Genomic DNA, 22,500 nt, shown 5'->3' with positions numbered 1-22,500 from the left:
ACGTAATGTAACGTAATGTAACGTAATGTAACGTAATGTAACGTAATGTAATGCGCTGTAATGTAACGTAATGTAACGTAATGTAACGTAATGTAACGTAATGTAACGTAACGTAACGTAATGTAACGTAACGTAATGTAATTATACATTAATTACATTAATACATTAATCGCTGTAATGTAATGCGCTGTAATGTAATGTAATGTAACGTAATGTAATGCGCTGTAATGCGATGTAACGCTCTACCTGTGTGCTGTGTCCAAGCTCAGGTGATCTCTCGCTGTCGGAGCTGTTGGTTCGTTCGCTCAGAGGTTTGGAGAGCTGTCGATCTTTCACAGGAGTGCAGCGCTTACGGGGTGTGTTTCTTTCATCCAGCCTGCAGCACACACACACACACACACCATCATTTATATGCATTTTCTGACTGTATTCCTAGCCTAACTGCACTTCAGTCTAGATCAATCCTGCTTGGTTACGCTTACAAACACATGTGTTGTTGGGGAAGCGACTCTGAAACTAGTTTGACGAGCTATAAGATACTCTTAAGTTACAGTAGTTAAGATACATTCAAGCTAATCTTCTGAAAAAGTAGGTAGCTACACTAAACGTTGGGTTTACAACAACATAATGTAATACAATTACGATTTCAAAGAGGATTGTTTTATTTTTGTAAATTATCCAAAGATACAAACAATACTCAAATATATATCTCAAACTAATTTTCAAAGTGCAAAATTCTGTCCGATACCGATCACTCTTCATATTATAAAGCCGATAACTGATATATTGGCTGATAAATCTAAATCCAATATTTTATATAATTTTTGAGAGACTGATTACAAAAATAAAAGTCTCAAGCACACAATTACAACGTTCTCATTATAATTTTATGAAGCCGATATGACAGACTTGCGCTGCACATGTTGCACTGAACTGTATTTTCCTTTTTTGAAGTGATTCCAATCAATTCAAAAGCATCATGATGATCAGTGCACATCTGAAGTGTTTCAGCTGAAGGAAATTTAATCCATTATTTATCAGTTTAAAGATATCGGCCGATACCGATATGGTGGCCGATATATCGTGCATCCCTACAAAACTGCAACAGATTTAACATCAATGTAAGAACATAATGTATGCAACTTATATTGGAAACACAGGAGTGGTCAGAAATGCAGGTTACACTCGCAGCATTCACTGTGAATTGTTGCTAGCATGAATACAGTCTTAAACCTGTCGCAACCTATGTAATCAGATCACACACTTTTTCTGTGTGATAAGCGACTTTCGGTTTCGGTTTGATTGACAGATGCTTTGCCAAAGCAATGGAACGTTAGTGATCTTTTAGGTTCATTACAAAACTGTAGTGGGACTGATTCAACTATGGTGGGTCATCATTGTTATTAAATCAGATATTGACATTTGATACAGAGTGAAATAAAGCTGGTTAATTCATCAATTTAAAAAGGCTATAATTCTCTTCTCAGTGAACTGTACAGCCGCAAGATGCGTGGCGTAACAATAGATGGCGGTAATGCAAAATTTTAGTAAGTGATCTATTAAGAAGACGACACTACTTGTTGGAAAAAGTAGTTAGCTACTGGAAAAGCTACACTGTTTCAAAAGCAGTTACTGTTAAGCTACTGAAAAACATAGTTAAAGGGATAGTTCACTTTGAAATTAAATTTTGGTATGTTTTAGCTTACCTCAAGGGCATCCAAGATGTAGGTGTCTTTTTTTCCGCAGTAGTTTCAATTTTTGATATTTTTAGGTCAAACCGTTCTTGTCTGACAGTCATTTAATGCAGGTCTATGGTCACTGTCTCAAAGAGCATGCACAGAGTCCAAATTAAACAATTCCCCATCGTCCAAATTAAACAATTCCCCATCGTAAGTACACATTGATGCCCTAAGACACGAAACGAGCGGTTTGTGTGAGAAAACGAACAGTATTTATATCGTTTTTTAACTCTTATACACAGCCACGTCCAAGTGATCTGAGGGCGCTCGCGCATCCTGGTGTGTGACGTGTATGCAGACTGGTGCATAGATATATATACACTAGATGTTGCCTGGGCTACGGCAGTTCATTGGAACGAATGCCGTAGGCAAGGCGGCATCTATTCTAGTGTGTATATATCTATGCACCAGTCTGCGTACACGTCACACACCAGGATGCGCGAGCGCCCTCAGATCACTTGGACGTGGCTGTGTATAAGAGGTAAAAACTATATAAATACTGTTCGTTTTCTCTCACAAACCGCTCGTTTCGTGTCTTAGGCCATCAATGTGTACTTACAATGGGGAATTGTTTCATTTGGACGATGGGGAATTGTTTTAATTTGGACTCTGTGCATGCTCTTTGAGACAGTGACCATAGACCTGCATTAAATGACTGACAGACAAGAACGGTTTGACCTAAAAATATCAAAATTGAAACTACTGCGGAAAAAAAGACACCTACATCTTGGATGCCCTTGAGGTAAGCTAAAACATACCAAAATTTAATTTCAAAATGAACTATCCCTTTAAGTGGGTAGTGTCGCTACTTGTCGTTAGCTACTCCCCAACACCGCATGGTATTACTGAAGATGTGTGTTGGTGGCCTGACCTGGGTGACGGCATGGACTGAATCTCGTTCTTGCTGGTTTTTAAGGGTGTACGTGGTTTTTCAGCCACAGACACTGTTATACAGGGGCCGACATCACTGAACAACTCCTGATCATTCAGTTCCTACACACATCCAACACAAAAGAGCATTAAAACATAATAACCAGAAGAATTCAAGTCAGGCAAGTGAGCATAATACACACTGAGCGCGGAGGACAGTGTGTGAAAATGTGACTTATTTATGATTTTTTGCTTTGAATCAACCGGTGTTTTTAGTGCAATAAACACCTTTTTGACAAATGTTTTGCTTGAAAAGTGTGCTTGTACTATCTTTATTCTAAAATAAATGACATTTAGTTAGATTTTTTCCATATATAATGTAAATATATGCATGCTTCAGACTATATTTGTGTGTCTCACCAGCGTGTCGGTCTCGGACAGCGGCTCGTCCAGGTTACGGCTGCGTGAGTGTTTGAGTTTATCTGACGGCGGCTGCTCCCCCTGCTGGACACACACATGAACTACAATCACAAACACCATACACACACACACACACACACACAAACCTACTAAGGGTGTCCAATCCGACTCCTGGAGGGCCAGGATGAGCCTACACCTGGGTTTAGCTCCAACCAGCTACAGCACAAGTGCCTGGAAGTTTCTGGAAGGTGTGGTTAATTAAGGATGGCTCTAAACTATGCAGGACAGTGGCCCTTCGGACACCCCTGAACTAAACACTCACAAACAGGGCCTAAATTAACACTCGCCAAGCACCAAATGCAGTAAAAATCAGCGTTGGCGAGTGTATGAAATGTCAATCGCCAGTTGGCCGGTAACCTTTATATTGTGAGAGCATGAATATGAACCGACGCTCAGGACAGATATCGTCACGGAAGTTTAAGCCTTGCCAATTTAAATATTCAAGCGCAACAAGACGCGAACAGGAGCTCATTTTGTTACTCACACACTATATGGTAAGTTTAAACACCCGAAGCACGCGCCCAGAAACCCGCATCTCAGACCGCACACGAATACTAAATTGAGCTCTCTTTCACGTCTTCTTGTGCTTGAACGGACAAATTCACACAAAACCATGTCAAAAACTGCCCATCTCAGCGAGCATCCAGGTAAACACAGAAGGTTATGTCTGAAATGAACATAAACAGTTAAACGCATGTGTACTGGATCTGTGCATTAGGTCTTAAAGTGACAGCAGCCTAATATTTTTGCTTCTGTCTGCGTTTTTAATGTTAAAAAACACTCACTGCTCACTGAATAACTTTTGTAACATTAATAAGGATTAATCTATGTTTAATTTATACAGGTAAGACTGTGCAGTGTTATTTTACTTTTGATTAGCGTACATTTTTTCAATTTCGGTACCTGAAAACTGTGAATTTTCACTGGTTTCTAAAATTTTGGTGCGATAACTACCATGGCCGGTCATATTTATGGCTGGTAAATTTTCTAAAAGGGATAGTTCATCCAAAAATGAAAATTCTGTCATCATTTACTCACTCTCAAGTTGATCCAACAGTTGATGGTTGCCATTGAACTTTCATAGTATTTATTTTCCAACTAATGGCTACCATCAACTGTCTGGTTACCAACATTCTTCAAAATGTCTTCTTTTTAGTTAAACAGAAAAAATACAACAAAAAATAAAACTCATACAGGTTTGGAATAACTTGAGTAAATGATGACAGAGATAGACAGAAAATGAAAAAATCATCCCCTTTCCTACAATTCCAGTGGTCAAACTCAATATATATGGTATACATTAAAAATATAGTATAAAATGTAGTATGAAAATAGTAGTTTGGTGTGATTTTTTATATTTTAAAGATTTTTTAATAGTTTAAATGTTCCTTTTATCACTGAAAGAAATTGAATAATGAATAATTCATTGTGTTCATCCAGAGAAAGATTAATCAGACAGATTCAAACTGATTTAAAAGCACCAAAAGTGACAAAAAGGCCCTTCAGTGCCATCGGAGGGAGAGAGAAGACTACATTAAGACTAGTGCGTATTACCTTATAAATGTTTTGATGTTAGAATACTTTCTTCAGTTCCAGATTAATACGGAGACATGCTTTTTACATGCGAGTGTGAGCGAACCGAAGCTGTGTGTGTGTGCTACTCACGGGGCTGACGGCGTCTCGACTCAGACTGCCTTTACTGTTCAAGCTGCCGATCTCTGTCTGAGAGCTCGACTGGGACATACCCTCGAAGAACGGCCTGGAGAACACACACACACACACACACACACACACACACACACAGAGAGAGAGAGAGAGCACGATTTGTTAAAACATAAATAAAAAAGAGGAACACAGCACTGGCAAAGCTGCTCGTCTCTCGTTTCTGTGTTCATTTCTTAATGCTACACGCAAAACCTTCTGTCTGTGATCTTTATTAAATGACACACAAAAATCAAAGCGCATAAAAGACATAAATCAGTAAACACTTCTTCATTCTCAGTTACAATAAATGTGAGATATACTCCAGCTGTTTGAAGATCTCTCTCTCAGTGGGCAACAGCCTTGAAAGTGCGAATAGAAAAAAGAGATCTAGAATATAGCAGACATCAAACGCTCCCCTTGTTCATTTTGTTTATTTATATGTTGAATAAGCTTTATTTTTATACTGTCAGTTTTCATTTTAGTTTTAGTCATTTTTGTTATGGGCTTTTGTCATTTGTATTAGTTTCTTTTACATTTTTTTTGCTTTCATTTATTTTTATTTCAGTTTTAGTAGTTGAAGTACTTCTTTTATTTCAGTAGTAATTTTAGGCTTTTCATCTAATATTTATATTTATTTCCACTTCAATAGTTTGTTTTATTAACAATAACACTGTAAAGTCATGAATGTTTTAAAAGACTACATTTTTAGTCTTGTAAAATTAATAATTTAAATACTTTCATCTAAAACCATACTGTAACTCAATAATAACTTTACTAGCTACATGATTAGTTTAGCAGCTGCTAACATTAATAGCTGTTCATAAGTCTAAATATTTTGCATGTAAATAAAAATGTTATTTTGTTTAAGTAAAAATGCATTTTATCAGCATTTATAAAAAAAAAAGAAAAAAAAAATAATCAATGTATAAAATCTATAAGTAACAAGAATTACTAACAAGATCCAGGCCTAATTTACCAGTGATATTTTAGTAGTATGTATATACTATTATAGTTTTTATTAATATTTTGAATTAGCTTTATTTTTATATAATTTTGGTATGCGCTTTTTAATATATTTCTATTTAGCTTTATTTTTATTTCAGTTTTAGTCATTTGTCTAATTAAACTTATTTTATTTCAGCTAAGGAAATATTTCTAATTCATATTTCTTTCATGTAATATTTATAATTTATAAAGCTTCAATGCAATTAACAAAATTATTTTTAATAGTTTTAGTTTACAATAACAAACACTGGCAAACACTAACAAAACATATTGTTTTGTGTTTGACGGAAGATAGAAAGTCATGCGAGTAAATTACGACAATTCTCAATTCTGTTCCTCAAACATCCTGAGTAAAACCTGAGTAAATCCGTCATGATCGTCTGCAGAGAGTGGACGAGGCCTGGGATCAGAAGGAAGTCAGTGAACACTGAGATACACTGCTGTGTCCGTAAACACAAACACAAACACAAACACAAGCGGCTGCTTTGACACTAACGCTCATCCTGATTGGCTGACTGAATCCTGGCAGTGTTTGAGTGAACAGCAGCGATTGGTTGTTAACTGGTTGATGGAAAACTGGAGGTTATGAGACAAGGACAGACGACCTGATGACACCAGCAGAGGGCGCCGCAGACTGTGTGTGTGTGTGTCTGAGAGAGAGTGTGTGTGTGTGCGCGAGAGAGAGAGAGAGAGAGAGAGAGAGAGAGAGAGAGAGAGAGAGAGTGTGTGTGTGTGTGTGTGTGTGTGTGTGTGTGTGTGAGAGAGAGAGAGAGAGAGAGAGAGAGAGAGAGTGTGTGTGTGTTTGTGTGTGTGTGAGAGAGACAGAGTGTGTAGGTGTGTGTGTGTGTGTGTGTGTGTGTGTATGTGTGTGTGTGTGTGTGTGTGTGTGTGTGTGTGTGTACCTCAGTTTGGGTTTAGGAGTGCTGAGGATGCTGTCGGTTTCCTCCATCTCTGTGTGTGTGTGTGTGTGTGTGTGTGTGTGTGTGTGTGTGTGTGTACCTCAGTTTGGGTTTAGGAGTGCTGAGGATGCTGTCGGTCTCCTCCATCTCTCTCTGTGTGTGTGTGTGTGTGTGTACCTCAGTTTGGGTTTAGGAGTGCTGAGGATGCTGTCGGTTTCCTCCATCTCTCTGTGTGTGTGTGTGTGTGTGTGTGTGTGTGTGTGTGTGTGTGTGTGTGTACCTCAGTTTGGGTTTAGGAGTGCTGAGGATGCTGTCGGTCTCCTCCATCTCTCTCTGTGTGTGTGTGTGTGTGTGTACCTCAGTTTGGGTTTAGGAGTGCTGAGGATGCTGTCGGTTTCCTCCATCTCTCTGTGTGTGTGTGTGTGTGTGTGTGTGTGTGTGTGTGTGTGTGTGTGTGTACCTCAGTTTGGGTTTAGGAGTGCTGAGGATGCTGTCGGTCTCCTCCATCTCTCTCTCTGTGTGTGTGTGTGTGTGTGTGTGTGTGTGTACCTCAGTTTGGGTTCAGGAGTGCTGAGGATGCTGTCGGTCTCCTCCATCTCTCTCTGTGTGTGTGTGTGTGTGTGTGTGTGTGTGTGTGTGTGTGTGTGTGTGTGTGTGTGTGTGTACCTCAGTTTGGGTTTAGGAGTGCTGAGGATGCTGTCGGTCTCCTCCATCTCTGGCCCGCTGTCGCTGGGGTTGTACATCTCCAGACTGTCGTAGAGTTCGTCCAGGTCCTCCTCCACCTCCTGGATCTGCTCACGGGACACGTGCTCCAAGCCGAAACCCACCTGAGGAACATCAACCCATGCTTTCAGTCAGGTCCTTTACACTCAAACACAGGAATACACAGCTGACAGCAGAGAGGTGAGACACAGCAGGCTCATCTCTGAGTGTGAAGTGAGAATGAAGGTGTTGGACTGAAAGCCAGAAGTGCGGCTGACAGCGGGCGAGTACGAAAGGAAATGATAAAGGTCAGAGGTCAGATCAGTCATATTTCAGCAGGGTTTAACGGAGCCGAAGGAACGAGACGTTACCTCATCTGACACCTTAAACCTCTTCAGCAGCGCCACAAACTTCTGCTTGATGTTGGGTTGCTGGAGAAATAAAAACAGGAATTAAATATCTGTGCATGTAGTTATGAAGAAAAACTGAGTATTTCATGGAAATGCAGTCATTTACTCTCTGAATGTCACCAGGACATAAAACAGATGGTTTTCTTTATTACTTTATATAAAAAAAAATAAAAAAATAAAAATAAAAAAAAGATGAAAAGCTACAAAAGTCTCCTCTTTAATAGTAATGTTGTGTGTTAACCGGAGCTCACTGCGGTCGTTCATATTCATCAGTACAGAGATGCAGTATGAGTGTGTGTGTGTGTGTTAGTGTCTTACTCTCGTGATGGAGGCGTTGGAAGTAAGTTTGCGTCTGGGTTTCTTCTTCCTCACCTCGTCCTCTTCATCATCTAGATACTGAAACACACACACAATCCATTAAACACACACACATATACACACCTATATATACACTCACTCACATGCACACACACAGACAGACACACATACAGACACACACACACACACACACACACACACACACACACACATTTTCCAGAATGCTTTTGAAGCAAATATTTATTTTTATAAAGCTATCTGAAAATTATGTGACTGTTCTGATTGTTTTATTTTTTATTATTAGTCTACAGAAATGTCAAAACACAAAAATGTATTCAACATATTAGGGAATAAAGGAGCATTATTAGTAAAAAAAAATAAAAAATAAAAAAATAAATAAATAAATATGCCACAGACACGGACATTTTATTTAAAAATATTGATTTAAAAATAATTTATTAAAAATACTTTATTTTATTAAAAATATTAATTTTTTATTAATTTATTAAAAATGTATGAATTTATTAAAATGTAAAAGAAATGTCATCCAAAATTAATTGATTTATTAAAAACGTGTTACTTGATCACATACACACACACACACACAGTTGACCTACATGATGTACGGGATCGTCGCTGCCCTCCTGCTCAGACGAGTAACTCTCCTCCTCTTCCTCGGAGTAGTTATCAATATCAGGAGAACGATCTGAGAAAACAAGAGAGAGGAGTGTGTGTGTGAGAGAGAGAGAGAGAGAGAGAGAGAGAGAGAGAGAGAGAGAGAGAGAGAGAGAGAGAGAGAGAGAGAGAGAGAGAGAGAGAAGAATACAGTAAATGAGATGTACAGTCCAGGGCTCAACATTTTGCCTTGTCCTTCAGACAAGTAAATCTGTCATTCACTTGTCCGAGTAAAAAACTGGCTTGTCCGGAATTCTTTGTGTGTGTGTGTGTGTGTGTTGTAAATATAATTTATTCTGAAGCTATATTCTCATCTGTGTTCAATCAGCTTTGATATAGGCTATTTAAATCTGCATATTGTAATATCTGCACCTTTAAAGGGCACATCAAAAAAGTCAAATTCAAGCACTTTAAGCAATGTGTACGAATATTCTCTTTGTACATTTGTAAGTTAAATAAAGGTTCAAGAGAATTAACAAATCACAGATTTTTGATTTTATTGCGTTAAAAAAAAAACTTTGTCCCAGCTTTTCTGGAAATGGGGTTGTACTTCTTCATAAATATGGCTGTTTTCAAGGGTTTTTCCAGGACTCCAAGCACTTTAGGCACCTCGTAGGAACCCTGTGATTGGTCAATCGCTACACCTCATAGGAACCCTGTGATTGGTCATTCGGTACACCTCATAGGAACCCTGTGATTGGTCATTCGCTACACCTCATAGGAACCCTGTGATTGGTCAATCGCTACACCTCATAGGAACCCTGTGATTGGTCAATCGCTACACCTCATAGGAACCCTGTGATTGGTCAATCGCTACACCAACCCAGTGGACTGGTCTCTCACCGTTCATCTTGGCTTTGGGTCCCTCGTGGTCGATGGGCTGACTGGACAGAGAGTAAACTCTGATCTCGGCCACCGGGACGGACACCTCCTTCAGCTGACTGTGCAAACCCAGAACCTGAGCGCCCTCCGTGGGGTGCTGCATCACCTGACCACACCCGAAGACATCCATGAGCAAACACAGATCACAGCTTCACCTCAGCTAGTGCTTATAGAAAAACATTTATATCACGGTATTTGTCAAAATTATACCGGTTTCACGGTATATGACGGTATTTTTTTTTTTTTTTTTTTTTAAGCATGATTGGGTGTTAACCACATTTTCTACTGATTGAGAGAGGAAATACTGCAGTAGATTGACTTAGACCACCCTATTTTACTGTCATGAGTGAATATTGTAGAAATATTTCACACTAGTATTAATACAGGTTTGCAAGGCGGTTTACAAAGAGCTGCCAGCAGGAGGCGCTTTAGGAGCGGCAGAAACAGCGGCTTCCCCAGTAACGGCTAACACAAAGCGGTTTCCCCGGTAACAGCTGTACACAAATTGGTTTCCCCGGAAACGGCTGAACACAAATCGGTTTCCCCGGTAACAGCTGTACACAAATCGGTTTCCCCGGTAACGGCTGAAGACAAAACGGTTTCCCCGGTAAAGTATGTACACAAAGCGGTTTCTCTGGTAACGGCTGTACACAAAGCAATTTCCCCGGTAACGACTGAACACAAAGCGGTTTCCCCAGTAACGGCTGTACACAAATCGATTTCCCCGGTAACGACTGAACACAAAGCGGTTTCCCCAGTAATGGCTGTACACAAAACGGTTTCCCCGGTAACGGCTGAACACAAATCGGTTTCCCCGGTAACGGCTAAACACAAAGCGGTTTCCCCGGTAACGGCTCAACACAAAGCGGTTTCCCCCGGTAACGACTGAACACAAAGCGGTTTCCCCTGGTAACGGCTGAACACAAAACGGTTTCCCCGGTAACGGCTGAACACAAAGCAGCGCAGCGCTCATAAACGCTGCTTCATCAGGAAAGAAAGATTAAATGAAAATAACATAGAAATTTTTCTAAAGACAGTCAGACTCACATTCATATAAAAACACCTGCGCCGCGTTTTGACTTTGAAACGTGCAGTGCTCATGTTTATTCAACAATGTCAAAGCCTTTTGGAAAATCCATTTGTGGCGGCCAGTGTTGATATGTAAGGGATCATGTAGAGCGAGGTGGTTGTTATAGCGAATACAACCCCGACAGGCTGATCATCTATAACAGGAGTGCCCAACCCTGCTCCTGCCGATCGCCTGTCCTGCACAGTTCATCTCCAACCCCAATCAAACACACCTGCCTTTCATTTTCAATGATCCTGAAGACCTTAATTGGTTGCTTCAGGTGTGTTTGATTAGGGTTGGAGATGAACTGTGCAGGACAGTCGATCGGCAGGAGCAGGATTGGGCACCCCTGATCTATAACAACCGCTTCGTTCTACATTATCCCGCTTATTACATGGCTACCTACCAAATAAATCAATAATTTGACACAAAATATTGATTTAAAAAGGAGTTTATTGATTTCAAAACGATTGTATTGCTTCTTCTAAAGAAAATAGTTTGGTCCGTCTCTACGGTTAGAATCCTGCGTCCATAGCAACGCTCTGTTTTTCATGGCAATGGTGTGTTATACTTAGCAGCGTCTGTTATCAAGAAATAACACACCGCATTCTACATTAGAATTCAACCAAGCCATGTAATAATGTGAACCAATGTGTGGGAAACACTGTAATATAATTTGACAGCTATCAGTTGAACCTATCCATCTTCACCGTCACACTTTAGTAACACACACAGCTGTGTATCATCAAAGTGCAACAGTGAAAAGACCCTCTCAAACAGTGTCGTGCTGCGTTCCCAATGTTTAAGCGACACCGGTATTGCAGTATATTCAAAATTCATATCATAATAAAAATAAACACCGGTATTCGGTATGAACCGGTATACCGCCCAGCTCTAACCTCCGCCATGTTGATGAGGCCGAGCGCCAGCGTCTTGTAGCCCAGGATGGTTCGGTTCTTGTACCTCTTCCTCCTCTGCAACATGATCTGAAGCTTGTTGGCGTCTCGCTTCAGGAAGTGAGGATACTGAGGAGAGGAAGAGTGTTTGATTTAGGCCTTCTGGACGTGATTCTGTCAGAGAGAGATCTTGTGTTCACACACACACACACCTGTAAGGAGAAGGTGAGCTGCAGGTCTGTTTCCGTCTGGCCGCTCGATGGCAACAGGATTTCATTGGAACGAAGGATTCGCTTTGAGCCCTGAGGGAGAAGAGAGGACAGATGGTGAACATCATTAGACGGAGGGGAGTGTTGGGTCTTTAAGATCGAAATGAGAGAGCAGAAAACGTAAACCTTTAAAAAATAAAACCTCTGTTGGGTATTTACGCTATTGTTCAAAAGAAAAAATACAGTAAAAGCAGTAAAATTGTGAAATATTATTACAATTTACAATAGCTGTTTTCTATGTGAATATGTTGTCAAATTAAATTTATTCCTGTGATCAAAGCTGAATTTTCAGCATCTTTACTCCGGTCTTCAGTGTCACATGATCCTTCAGAAATCATAATAATATGATGATTTGATGCTCAAGAAACATTTATGATTATTATCAATGATGACAACAGTTTAATATTTTTGTGTACATTTCAGGATTCTTTGATGAACAGAAAGTTCAGATCAGATACTGAACTGTCACTTTTGATTAATTTAATGCATCTTTAAAAGCATTAATTTCTTTCAAAAAATATATATATTTTACTGACCCTAAACGTTTGAACGGTGGTGTAAAAGGTACTCGATAAAAGTGACAGAGAATAAAAACATAAAAAAAACATAATGCAGCATTTTTGACTTCAACAGAATGTGCAGTGGGTGAGAATGTGGGCGGGGCTTGAGTTCACCAATCAGGATTTGATTGGATCATAAAAAGTGGGCTGTGTTATGGTTGGCTAATATTATTTGCGGTTGTTTCAGACGTGCACGAATCGTTCACAATAAGGCCAGGAAAGTGAGTTTTAGGGTGTATATACATTTAGTCCTAATCCGCTTAACATTCACATTGGCATTTTAACACCGAACCTAAAGGCACACGGATATTTATTTTCACAACCTGATTGGTCGGCTTTTATTATATATATTTTGCAGCAGAACTTCCGAACATCCAAAACAACGCTGTGCTCTGGGCTAAAAAGTGCTCGTTGTATGTGCGTAGCTACATATGATGGTGTTTTGACCAGCTGAGAACTCACGAAGAGCTTATAAAATGTGTAACGGAGTCAAAACAGCGACAGGAATCCCTCCGTCACACAAATGAAGATCTGCTGTGAGGAGACACGGTTCTGATGCCTGTCCCTAACTGAGAAAAACGACTACTACGAGAATAAACAGGTGTGCTCGAGCGTTCTGTCATTTTATGGTCGCATCTTGTGACATCACATCCTGTTTTTGGTTTGTTTAGATGTCTTTGGTCCGTGTTGTGTTCATGTTTCAGTTTGGAAGCGGATCGAGACTCCTCTTTTCGTTTGGTTCAGACAGCAGCGTTCACACTTATTCAAATGAACCACAGTAACAGAGCAATCACACAAGGGTTAGGTTTAATCCAACCAAACATGCCAAGTGTGAACACACTCTAAGTAAACAGGGTCAGTTTAAGTGTGATGTTGAATTTGAGCAGAACGAGTAAAGCACCTGGAGTTTGACAGCGATGACCACAGACGTCAGATCTTTATCCAGCTCCTTCAGCATGACCAGCTTCTTCAGAGTCAGATTGAAGAGCCTGCGGACACACAAGTCACTCCACAATTCAATAATGTATCACAATATTGGGTGGCAAATGAAACGGCGGCAAACGTACAAGAGAGACTGTGAAAAAGTGAATCAGTATCGATCAACTACAATGGGCCTGATCTAGTTGTGTCGTGTGGTGGAGCACAGCTTTATTGTGACAGATATGAACGCGTGTGTTATTCTCGTCTCGTTTCGGAGGGTCAGGGAAGGTTAGCGAAGGGAATCATTTACAGTGACTCCTGAAATAGAGGCTCTTCCGACAAGAGCTGCTGCCATACAGATCAATAACAACCTAAAACCGATATTGACCCGACGACAATCATCAGACACACACACACACACATACACAACCTCAGGTGGGCGACGTGCATTTTCACACGTCAGCATTCAATACACCATTTCCTTTCATATCAATCATCAAAGGCGTTCGTTTAAATTCTTCCATCTACACACACCCTCAGTCTCTCAGTGTAAAATGGAAGTATAGAAATAAAAATAAACAAAAACAGGTTAGACACCATCCTCAGAGGAAAGACAGACAATATCAGCAGAGTGAAAATGATAAAAGAAATTAATCGAGGTGGTTTATTAATATAAAACATTTATGTTTAATGTTTACCATGCTAATACAGCTACTTGAATCTGTAGCTTCTTGAATGCCATTTTTGATCAAATGCTTCATTTAAAAGAGCCCTGTTATGCCCTTTTACAAAATCTTCATGTTGTTTCTGAGCTCTATTAGAGTAGTTTTTCATGCTTGAATGTTCAAAACACATTATTTTCCCCATATTCTCCACTGTTGCAGCTCCTCTCTTCCCAGTCTGTCAGTAACGCTCTGTTTAGTTCCTGTCTCTATGAAGCCCCTCCTTCTGAAAAGCACACTGTGCTCTAATTGGTCGGCTGGAGCAGTGTGTTGTGATTGGTCAAGCGCTTCGAGTGTGTTTGGGAAATGCCACGCCCCTTATCATAACCGCCAGTTTCAACACACTACTAACTATTTCAACCAGGCCCCGCCTCTTTATTCTGTATGGAAGCTCGTTTCTGCCACAGAATAAAACAATTAAAAAGATAATTGCGATTCAATTGCGAGTTTACATCTCGCAATTCTGATTTAATTTTTTGGAATTGCGTGTTATAAAGTCAGAATAGCGAGAAATAAACTCGTAATTCTGACTTTTTTTCTTCGCAATTGCGAGTTTTTATCTCACAACTATGACAACTTTTCTCAGAATTGTTGTGAGATATAAACTCGCAATTGCGAGTACACGACAGGACTATACGACATTCCTCCCGGGTTGGTGACATCACCAATCCTAAAATTTACATAAACCCCGCCCCCGTGAACGCGATTTATAGATTATCGTGACAGAATATGCTAATCAATGACGAGAAGATAACTACACATAAGCAACATAAATTCATCAACTAACCATTCAGAAACGTCCTGTTGCTTCTACATGTTGTCACTTCTTGAGTCTCTCCATCATTGTCTGACTCCGGTTTGAACATAAAAGGCTAAAAGTTTTTGAAATGTTCAGTACATGTCTGTGTGCGGTAAAAGGACACGAGCTCTTGAAACTCCGCCCCCTGTGCCGGGAGCAGCAGCTCATTTGCATTTAAAGGGACAGACACAAAACGATGTGTTTTTGCTCACCCTCAAAAAGTGACAATTTTAACATGCTATAAAAAATATCTGTGGGGTATTTTGAGCTAAAACTTCACATACACACTCTGGGGACATCTAAGACATATTTTACACCTTGTGAAAAGGGCATTATACCACCCCTTTAAGTCGGTCACTCCTAAACACTGACTTCAGCACACACTCGGGTCTAACATTCACCAGCCTCCGGTCACTGTGCAACGGAAGCGAAATATTGTGACATTAGTGCTTAACAGCAAAGTCACAATTATTCACTGTGAAATGTAGGCTACGTTGCAAAAAAACAAAACAACAACAACACTGCAACTGAGAAAACCTCAGTGTTCATGAGGGTTGAATCACAGCCTTCATTCGACGTCACGAGTTCAAGAGTCACGGACGACTAGAAACTGAAGCTCGTTTCTCATCAGGATCTTTGAACTCTTGGACAGAAACGCTGCGGCTGAATGAATGTTACACACGCACAGAAAGCGAACAGGGCTTTTAGTATGGCGTGCCTGAGCAGGAACACGAGCACAGCAAACTAAATTAATATTAAACACCGACATCAGCGGGGAATTGAAGACACGTCCGTTTCCGAAACAATGATCAACGAGACAAACTCTTAGCCGCAAGCTCCACATTAAATACACTCAATAAAAACACATTAAATACGCTAAATAAAGACACTCAACATGAAACATGCAGCAGGTGGACGTGTGTTTCAGCACAACACACCTAAACCTCACACACGTGAACCACACTGAACATTCGAGCTCGTTTCTTTGATTAATAATAAATTAACCTAACCGCTTTAGAGTGTGTGTGTGTGTGTGTGGGACGCCACACGAGTTTATCTTCAATAAATCAGGTTATTACAGTAATAAACCGGTTCATAAAGTCTCGATGGACGGCTACTGCTACCATACGTTTATTAAAATCCAATAAACATATAAACACAGCTGATCTTCTCTCAAAATCATCTAGATTACAGTGTTTCACACTTCTAATGCACCTCTTAAATGAAGATAAACACTATAATTAGAACATGACCTTAAACAAAAACATTCCTAACACATATATTGCCATTTTTTAGATTTAAAGGGGTCATGAGAAATCAAACCTGCCTTGATCTTTTGGCATATAAGAAGTGTTTATACCATTAAAACATCCTGCAAGTTTCATAGCTAAAAACATCATCCTTGTAATAAACTAAGCATTTATTTAATCAAGCTCCAAAAACAGCTTGTTTTGATATTGGGTGACCTGTGACGTCACATGGGCAAATACATTTGCATATGCCCGCCTCCAGAGCAAGACATCGACCAATAGTTATACATCACGACTATATGTTTGTTCAGAGCATTTTGTTTTGTAAACGAGGCACAGTGTAATGGAAAGTTAGACTTTTGATGAAAGATGAATCAGCGACTGTACTGAATCTGACAGCAACTGCATCACAAACCGCAAGTAAATGATTTCATAATGCTTTATCGGTAAATTATGGTTTTATATGGATAATGTTTTCAAAACACTTACTCGCATGCAATAGCCAGTGGCCGTTGTATTACTGATGTGATTTAAAAATAAAAAATATAATAAAAATATGTATAAATAAGTCAGTAAAACATAAATAAATGTAAGTACATACATAAATCATTGATAAACGGTATTCTATAAATACACCATGTACATGAGGTCAGTTAAAAAGTAAAAAAAAGGTGTTTTCTGCTCATCAAGGCTATCAAAAATACAGTAATATTGTGAAATATTTTTACAATTTAAAATAACTGTTTTCTATGTGAATATATAGTAAAATGTAATTTATATCCTGTGATCAAAGCTGGATTTTCAGCATCATTACTCCAGTCTTCAGTGTCACGTGATCCTTCAGAAATCACTCTAATATGATGATTTGATGCTCAAGAAACATTTATGATTATTATCAATGTTAAAAAAAACCCAGTGGTGCTGCTTCAACTTTTTTTTCTTTGTACTCTGTGATGAACATAAAAAGCATTTATTTGAAATTGAAATCTTTTGTAACATTATGAATGTCTTTGACACATTTAATGCCTCCCTGCTGAATAAAAGTATTCATTTCTTACAAAAAAATGTTGCTGACCTCAAACTTTCGAGCGCTAGTGTGTGAATGTTCTGTTAGTGTGTACGTCGTCTCGTCACTGAAGCGTCAGCTGTCTCACACACACACACACAGGTCAAAGCCTCGGCCCGTAACACTACAGTGACCCTTCAGCTACAGAAAACACACGTCATCAATCACACACAGCTGCCCGTGCGACGCGAGCGCCTCTTCTCTGAGTGTGTGTGTGTGTGTGTGTGTGCGGCTTTGATTAGTTTGGGAACAGTTTCACACACAGGTGTGGAGAGGAGATCTGATCACTGTCTGGGTCGGTCCTCAGATCTATGAAGAAAGAGCTTTACAGGACTGTGGGACGCTTTTACTCGCTGTCATGAGATATTAAAGGAACAGGACAGCGGTCGACAGCTGAAAGCTCACCGGAGGCTTCAGAGGAACAAATGAGGTGAAGCTTGTACTTTGTTTACAGGCTCACAAAAATACTTCAATGATACAAAACTGGAGCTGCGCAGCTCTCCAAAAGCCTGGACTGGTTTTAGGAGGAGAAAATATGCATAAATAAATAATAGAGTAATAAATAAGTCAGTAAAAAGTAAATAAATAATTCCATAATCAATAAATCAGTAATAAATAGTCACAGGCAGACAGACAGTTTGATGGATAGATAGATTGATAAAATAGAAACTCACTGAATGTCATTCTAATGGTCGTCTGTCTATAAATGAGATCTAATGAAGCTCCTTAACATATTCTTCTCACACACAGACACACATCTGACCTTGTCAAAGAGGACACTTTATAATGTACACACACACACACACACACCCAGCGCCTCTCGTTACATGACTGATTTTCCATGACCTTCAGCACAAACACTGATCCTGGAAGGTGATTGGCTCTTTGTTGCCTCACATCTGTCCATGTTTTCATTCCCAGCGTCTCTCGAGTACCTGTCTTCCTTCAACACACACACACACACTGTCACACACACGTTCCTTTCCTCATCCCATCGAGACTCACTTTATTCCCTTTATTTTGCTGTATTATGCTTGTATATAGTCCATATATATATATATACACACACACATACATATATACATGTGACCCTGGACCACAAAACCAGTCACAAGGGTCAATTTTTTGAAATTGAGATGTATACATAATCTGAAAGCTGAATAAATATGCTTTCCATTGATGTATGTTTTGTTAGGATATACAACTATTGAAATTCTGGAATCTGAAGGTGCGAAAAAAATCGAAACATTGAGAAAATCTCCTTTAAAGGTTTCCATTTATGTTCACAATTTTGCTGCACTCACTCACAAAAATAATTATTTTATATATTTATGGAAGGAAATTTACTAAATATCTTCATGGAACATGATCTTTACTAAATATCCTAATGATTTTGGCATAAAAGAAAAATCGATCATTTTGACCCATACAATGCATTGTTGGCTATTGCCAAATATACCCGTGCGACATGTGACTGGTTTTGTGTTCCAGGGACACATACACACACACATACATGCATAGTATTACATACCTCAGACAGGGTTTTATCATGCTGTTCTCTCTTCAGTGTGTTTGCTAACAATCTAATAATGATTAGTTTGTGTAATGGACGTGACCTGAAATCAGTGTAATTACACAGGCTTCTTTAACACAGAGTAATCACCCAGACACTCAGATAACCAGCGGACGAGATGATAAACACACAGTTCTGCGGATCAGGAGCTGTTCCAGTGCCAGTGTGTGCTTTCACATTACAGTCGCATTACAGCGCACTGAAGTAATAGATGCTCGTGTTTCTCTGGCTCCATTCAGACACAATTAAACACACTCAAAGCAAACACACTGAGGCGGAGCTGGACGAAGCCCAATCCATGAATCAGCCAGACGCAGATGTCTGAAGCTTTGGGAAGTTCTGGCTGATCCAAACAGCTCTTTTCCCTCGGAGAGCCGGAATCAGCCGTGCCTTTCATCCAAAACACATCATCAACAGCTCTCCATACACACACACACGCCTCCAGCGCAGCGTTTAACCCTCGACCAGCCGCGCACACACTCCCACTCACATCCTGAACTCTGGGAAATATCTGCCATCAACTCTCGTTTCCACAAACGCTTCCCGACATCAAACGGCACCCTGGGAAAATTCTAACGTTATTGTGAAAACACCCGGAACACACAACACCCGGATCGATCCCCATGTGGTCCCGGTGAGGCGACAAATAAAGTACAGCGCGTGAATGTGTGTGTGTGTGTGTGTTAGCATTAGCAACAGCAACTATCTAAAACTAGCAACTCTACTAACAGCGTGACAGAAGCTCAGTTTCCAGTCACAAACTACAGAGGAACACTTCACAGCTTGTGTCATATTTTACTGCACATATGCAACTTTACTAGAGTCAAATGATGCCATAACCAAACATTATTTAATAATATTTAATATAATAATTTACTGGCAACACTTTACAATAAGGATCACCTTAGTTAACATGTCATGAACTATACTTCTTCAGCATTTATTAATCTTAGTTCATATTAATTTCAACATTTACTAACACATTATTAAAATCAAAGGTTGTATCTGTTAACATTAGTTAATGCACTGTGAACTAACATGAACAAACAATTAACAGCTGATTGAACAAACATTAATAAATACTGTGTAACAAATGTTAGCTAATGAACCTTTTTGTAAAGTGTTAACTTTATTATAAAATATATTTTCTTAAATGCTTCCATGTATCACTGTCAACTATAGAAATCAAGTTGTTGTATTGTGTGTCAGATAAATAATATTATAATATTACTATTACAATTATAAAATCAATAATTTTATAAACTATAAGTAGTTAAATTCTACTTTGCATCATTTTTAACTACATAAATCATGGCACTTTATTGGGTATGCACCAGATAAATAATATTTTACAAATAAATAAATAAATATTTTTCCAAAAATATTTTAAAAACTGTAAACAAATATGTAAAAAATAGTGAATATAAAAAATAATACATATTTTAAAAAATTAGGGATGCACAGATATGAACATTAACCGATAACCGATAATTCTTTATATTTGAAAGCCGATAACCGATATATTGGCCGATAAATCGAAATCCACATTTTTATATAATTTTTGAAAGCCTGATTACAAAAACAAAAGTCTCACCATTTAAATCCATGTCTCAAGCACACAATTATACTAATATTCTCATGATAATTTTATGTAGTCTATATGACAGACTCATGTTCATGTTGCACTGAACTGTATTTTCCTTTTTTGAAGTGATTTCAATCATATTTCAAGCCATTTAAAACCATAATTGTGAACAGTGCGCATCTGAAGCGTCTCAGCAGAAGAAAAATATTATTTATTTATCGGCTTTAATATATCGGACAAATGTTCTTTTCGGGGCTGATAACGATAACATTATAAATGATCATATATCGGCCGATACCGATATGGTGACCGATTTATCGCGCATCCCTAAAAAAATTATAAATAAATATTTAATACATACATACAGTCCAAAAACTCCAAATTATAGATATATCTTTCATATTGCTGCTATTGAGAATCGCACAGCCGTTTTAAAGCACGAGCGTCCTGCAGATTGGTCATGATGTTGGGAAATAACTACAGGAGGAAATAGAGCTGTCAAAAACCAGAAGAGGGCGAAGACGACAGAACAGACTCTCCTCCCTCTGCGCTTCTCTTTTATCCTCTTCTGATAGTCTTTCACTTCCTGTTCTCAGTCCTTCTCCTCACACACACGCACACACAGACACCATCAGTCACACGCTCAGATTGACGCACGTTCTTCTGCTGAGGGAATCTCATTGACACATATTCATTCACACTTCATTCACAGTTTCATAGAAATAAAATAAGAAAGTGTTCTACAGAAAAATATGTTGCTTTAGGACCATGAAAGTCATTTGAAACAGAAGTTGCGATAGATTTTCTTCCCTATTGTGGCGTATATCCGAGTGAAACTGCTTCTTGATTAAGAACAGATGTAGGCGGGGCTTGATTTTGTCCACTGGTATTTGATTGGATGGTTGTGGTTTGCTATTGGTGGATCTCATGTGATTGACAGGTTGCCCCGCCCTCGTCATGAGAGGGCGTGATTCTGATAAAAGATTACGACGAGGCACATGAATTTAACAAAAACAATGATGTGTACAGATATATCAGTTATAATAAACTGCAATATTCCATAAAAACAATAATTGTCCATTTTGATTTCATGGGGTCTTTAAATGTCATATATAAAAAAAGCAAACTGTCTCTGCAAGATGTCTACATTCACCACAATGACCACCGTTCAAACGACCAATCAGCTTGCTTGGACAGACTACAGACAACCAATCTGACAGTGTGTGTGTGTGTGTGTGTGTGTGTGTGTGTGTGTGTGTGTGTATGTGTGTCATGAGTTGAAGCTTCGCCCCGAGACACAAATCAACTATATTTGTCTTTCAGACATAAAGTTAATCTAGAACAAACAGGTGAAGCCTCATAAATGAAGTGTGAGCTGACAGCATTATTATGTGTGTGTGTTATGCATGCAGATATAATATAAATACACAGATGAATGAATCATTTCAAAGCTCTATCCTCATCAGCCTCACACTGATGAGAAAGTGTGTGTGTGTGTGTGTGTTTGAGAAACAGACAGAGTGAGAGTGTGTGATTAGTATGCAGGTCACATACTTGCACAGACACAGAGAAACTGCAGGACCATAACACACCGCCAATGCTAAACACACACACACACACACGCTGGGACTTTCCATTGCCTTCTTTCATTTTGATACTGAGCAAATGACAGTTTCTATCCTCTAATCCTACACCTTAATCCAACAGCCAGACAAACCTTTATCATTTCAGCTTTCAAGTTGTCTAAGACTTTTGGCTGGTCTAAACAACATAGGCAAAACCCGACACACACACTCACACACACTCTCACACACACTCTCACACACACTCTCACACACACTCTCACACACACTCACACACACACTCACACACACACTCACACACACACACACACAATCTCTCACACACAATCTCTCACACACACACACACACACACACACACACACAATCTCACACACACACACAATCTCACACACACACACACACACACACACACACACACACACACACACACACACACACACACACACACACACACACACACACACACACACACACACACACACACACACACACTCTAAAGAATAAATTCACTAAAAAGAATAA

The 22,500-nt window shown here is 39.2% G+C and overlaps 1 protein-coding gene across 2 annotated transcripts in view; it reads right to left on the bottom strand.

Annotated features, from left to right (window-relative positions):
- The window catches only part of pacs1 (phosphofurin acidic cluster sorting protein 1), a 55,223-nt gene that overhangs the window by 13,635 nt on the left and 19,088 nt on the right, over window positions 1-22,500 (bottom strand). The window contains exons 2-13 of one of the 2 annotated variants that reach the window (XM_079865733.1): window positions 13,380-13,467; window positions 11,862-11,951; window positions 11,653-11,778; window positions 9,646-9,790; window positions 8,745-8,833; window positions 8,128-8,205; window positions 7,771-7,830; window positions 7,364-7,524; window positions 4,755-4,848; window positions 3,030-3,113; window positions 2,611-2,732; window positions 247-376 (exon numbers count right to left, since the gene is read on the bottom strand). In XM_079865733.1, the coding sequence (XP_079721859.1) occupies window positions 247-376; window positions 2,611-2,732; window positions 3,030-3,113; window positions 4,755-4,848; window positions 7,364-7,524; window positions 7,771-7,830; window positions 8,128-8,205; window positions 8,745-8,833; window positions 9,646-9,790; window positions 11,653-11,778; window positions 11,862-11,951; window positions 13,380-13,467 (1,267 nt within the window). The remainder of the gene's footprint in view (window positions 1-246; window positions 377-2,610; window positions 2,733-3,029; window positions 3,114-4,754; window positions 4,849-7,363; window positions 7,525-7,770; window positions 7,831-8,127; window positions 8,206-8,744; window positions 8,834-9,645; window positions 9,791-11,652; window positions 11,779-11,861; window positions 11,952-13,379; window positions 13,468-22,500) is intronic. The other variant, XM_079865734.1, reaches the window with a different exon arrangement.

This window comes from Squalius cephalus (genome assembly GCF_949319135.1).
Source record: "Squalius cephalus genome assembly, chromosome: 3".
Classification (NCBI taxonomy): domain Eukaryota; kingdom Metazoa; phylum Chordata; class Actinopteri; order Cypriniformes; family Leuciscidae; genus Squalius; species Squalius cephalus.
This window is presented reverse-complemented; position numbering and strand designations above follow the sequence as displayed.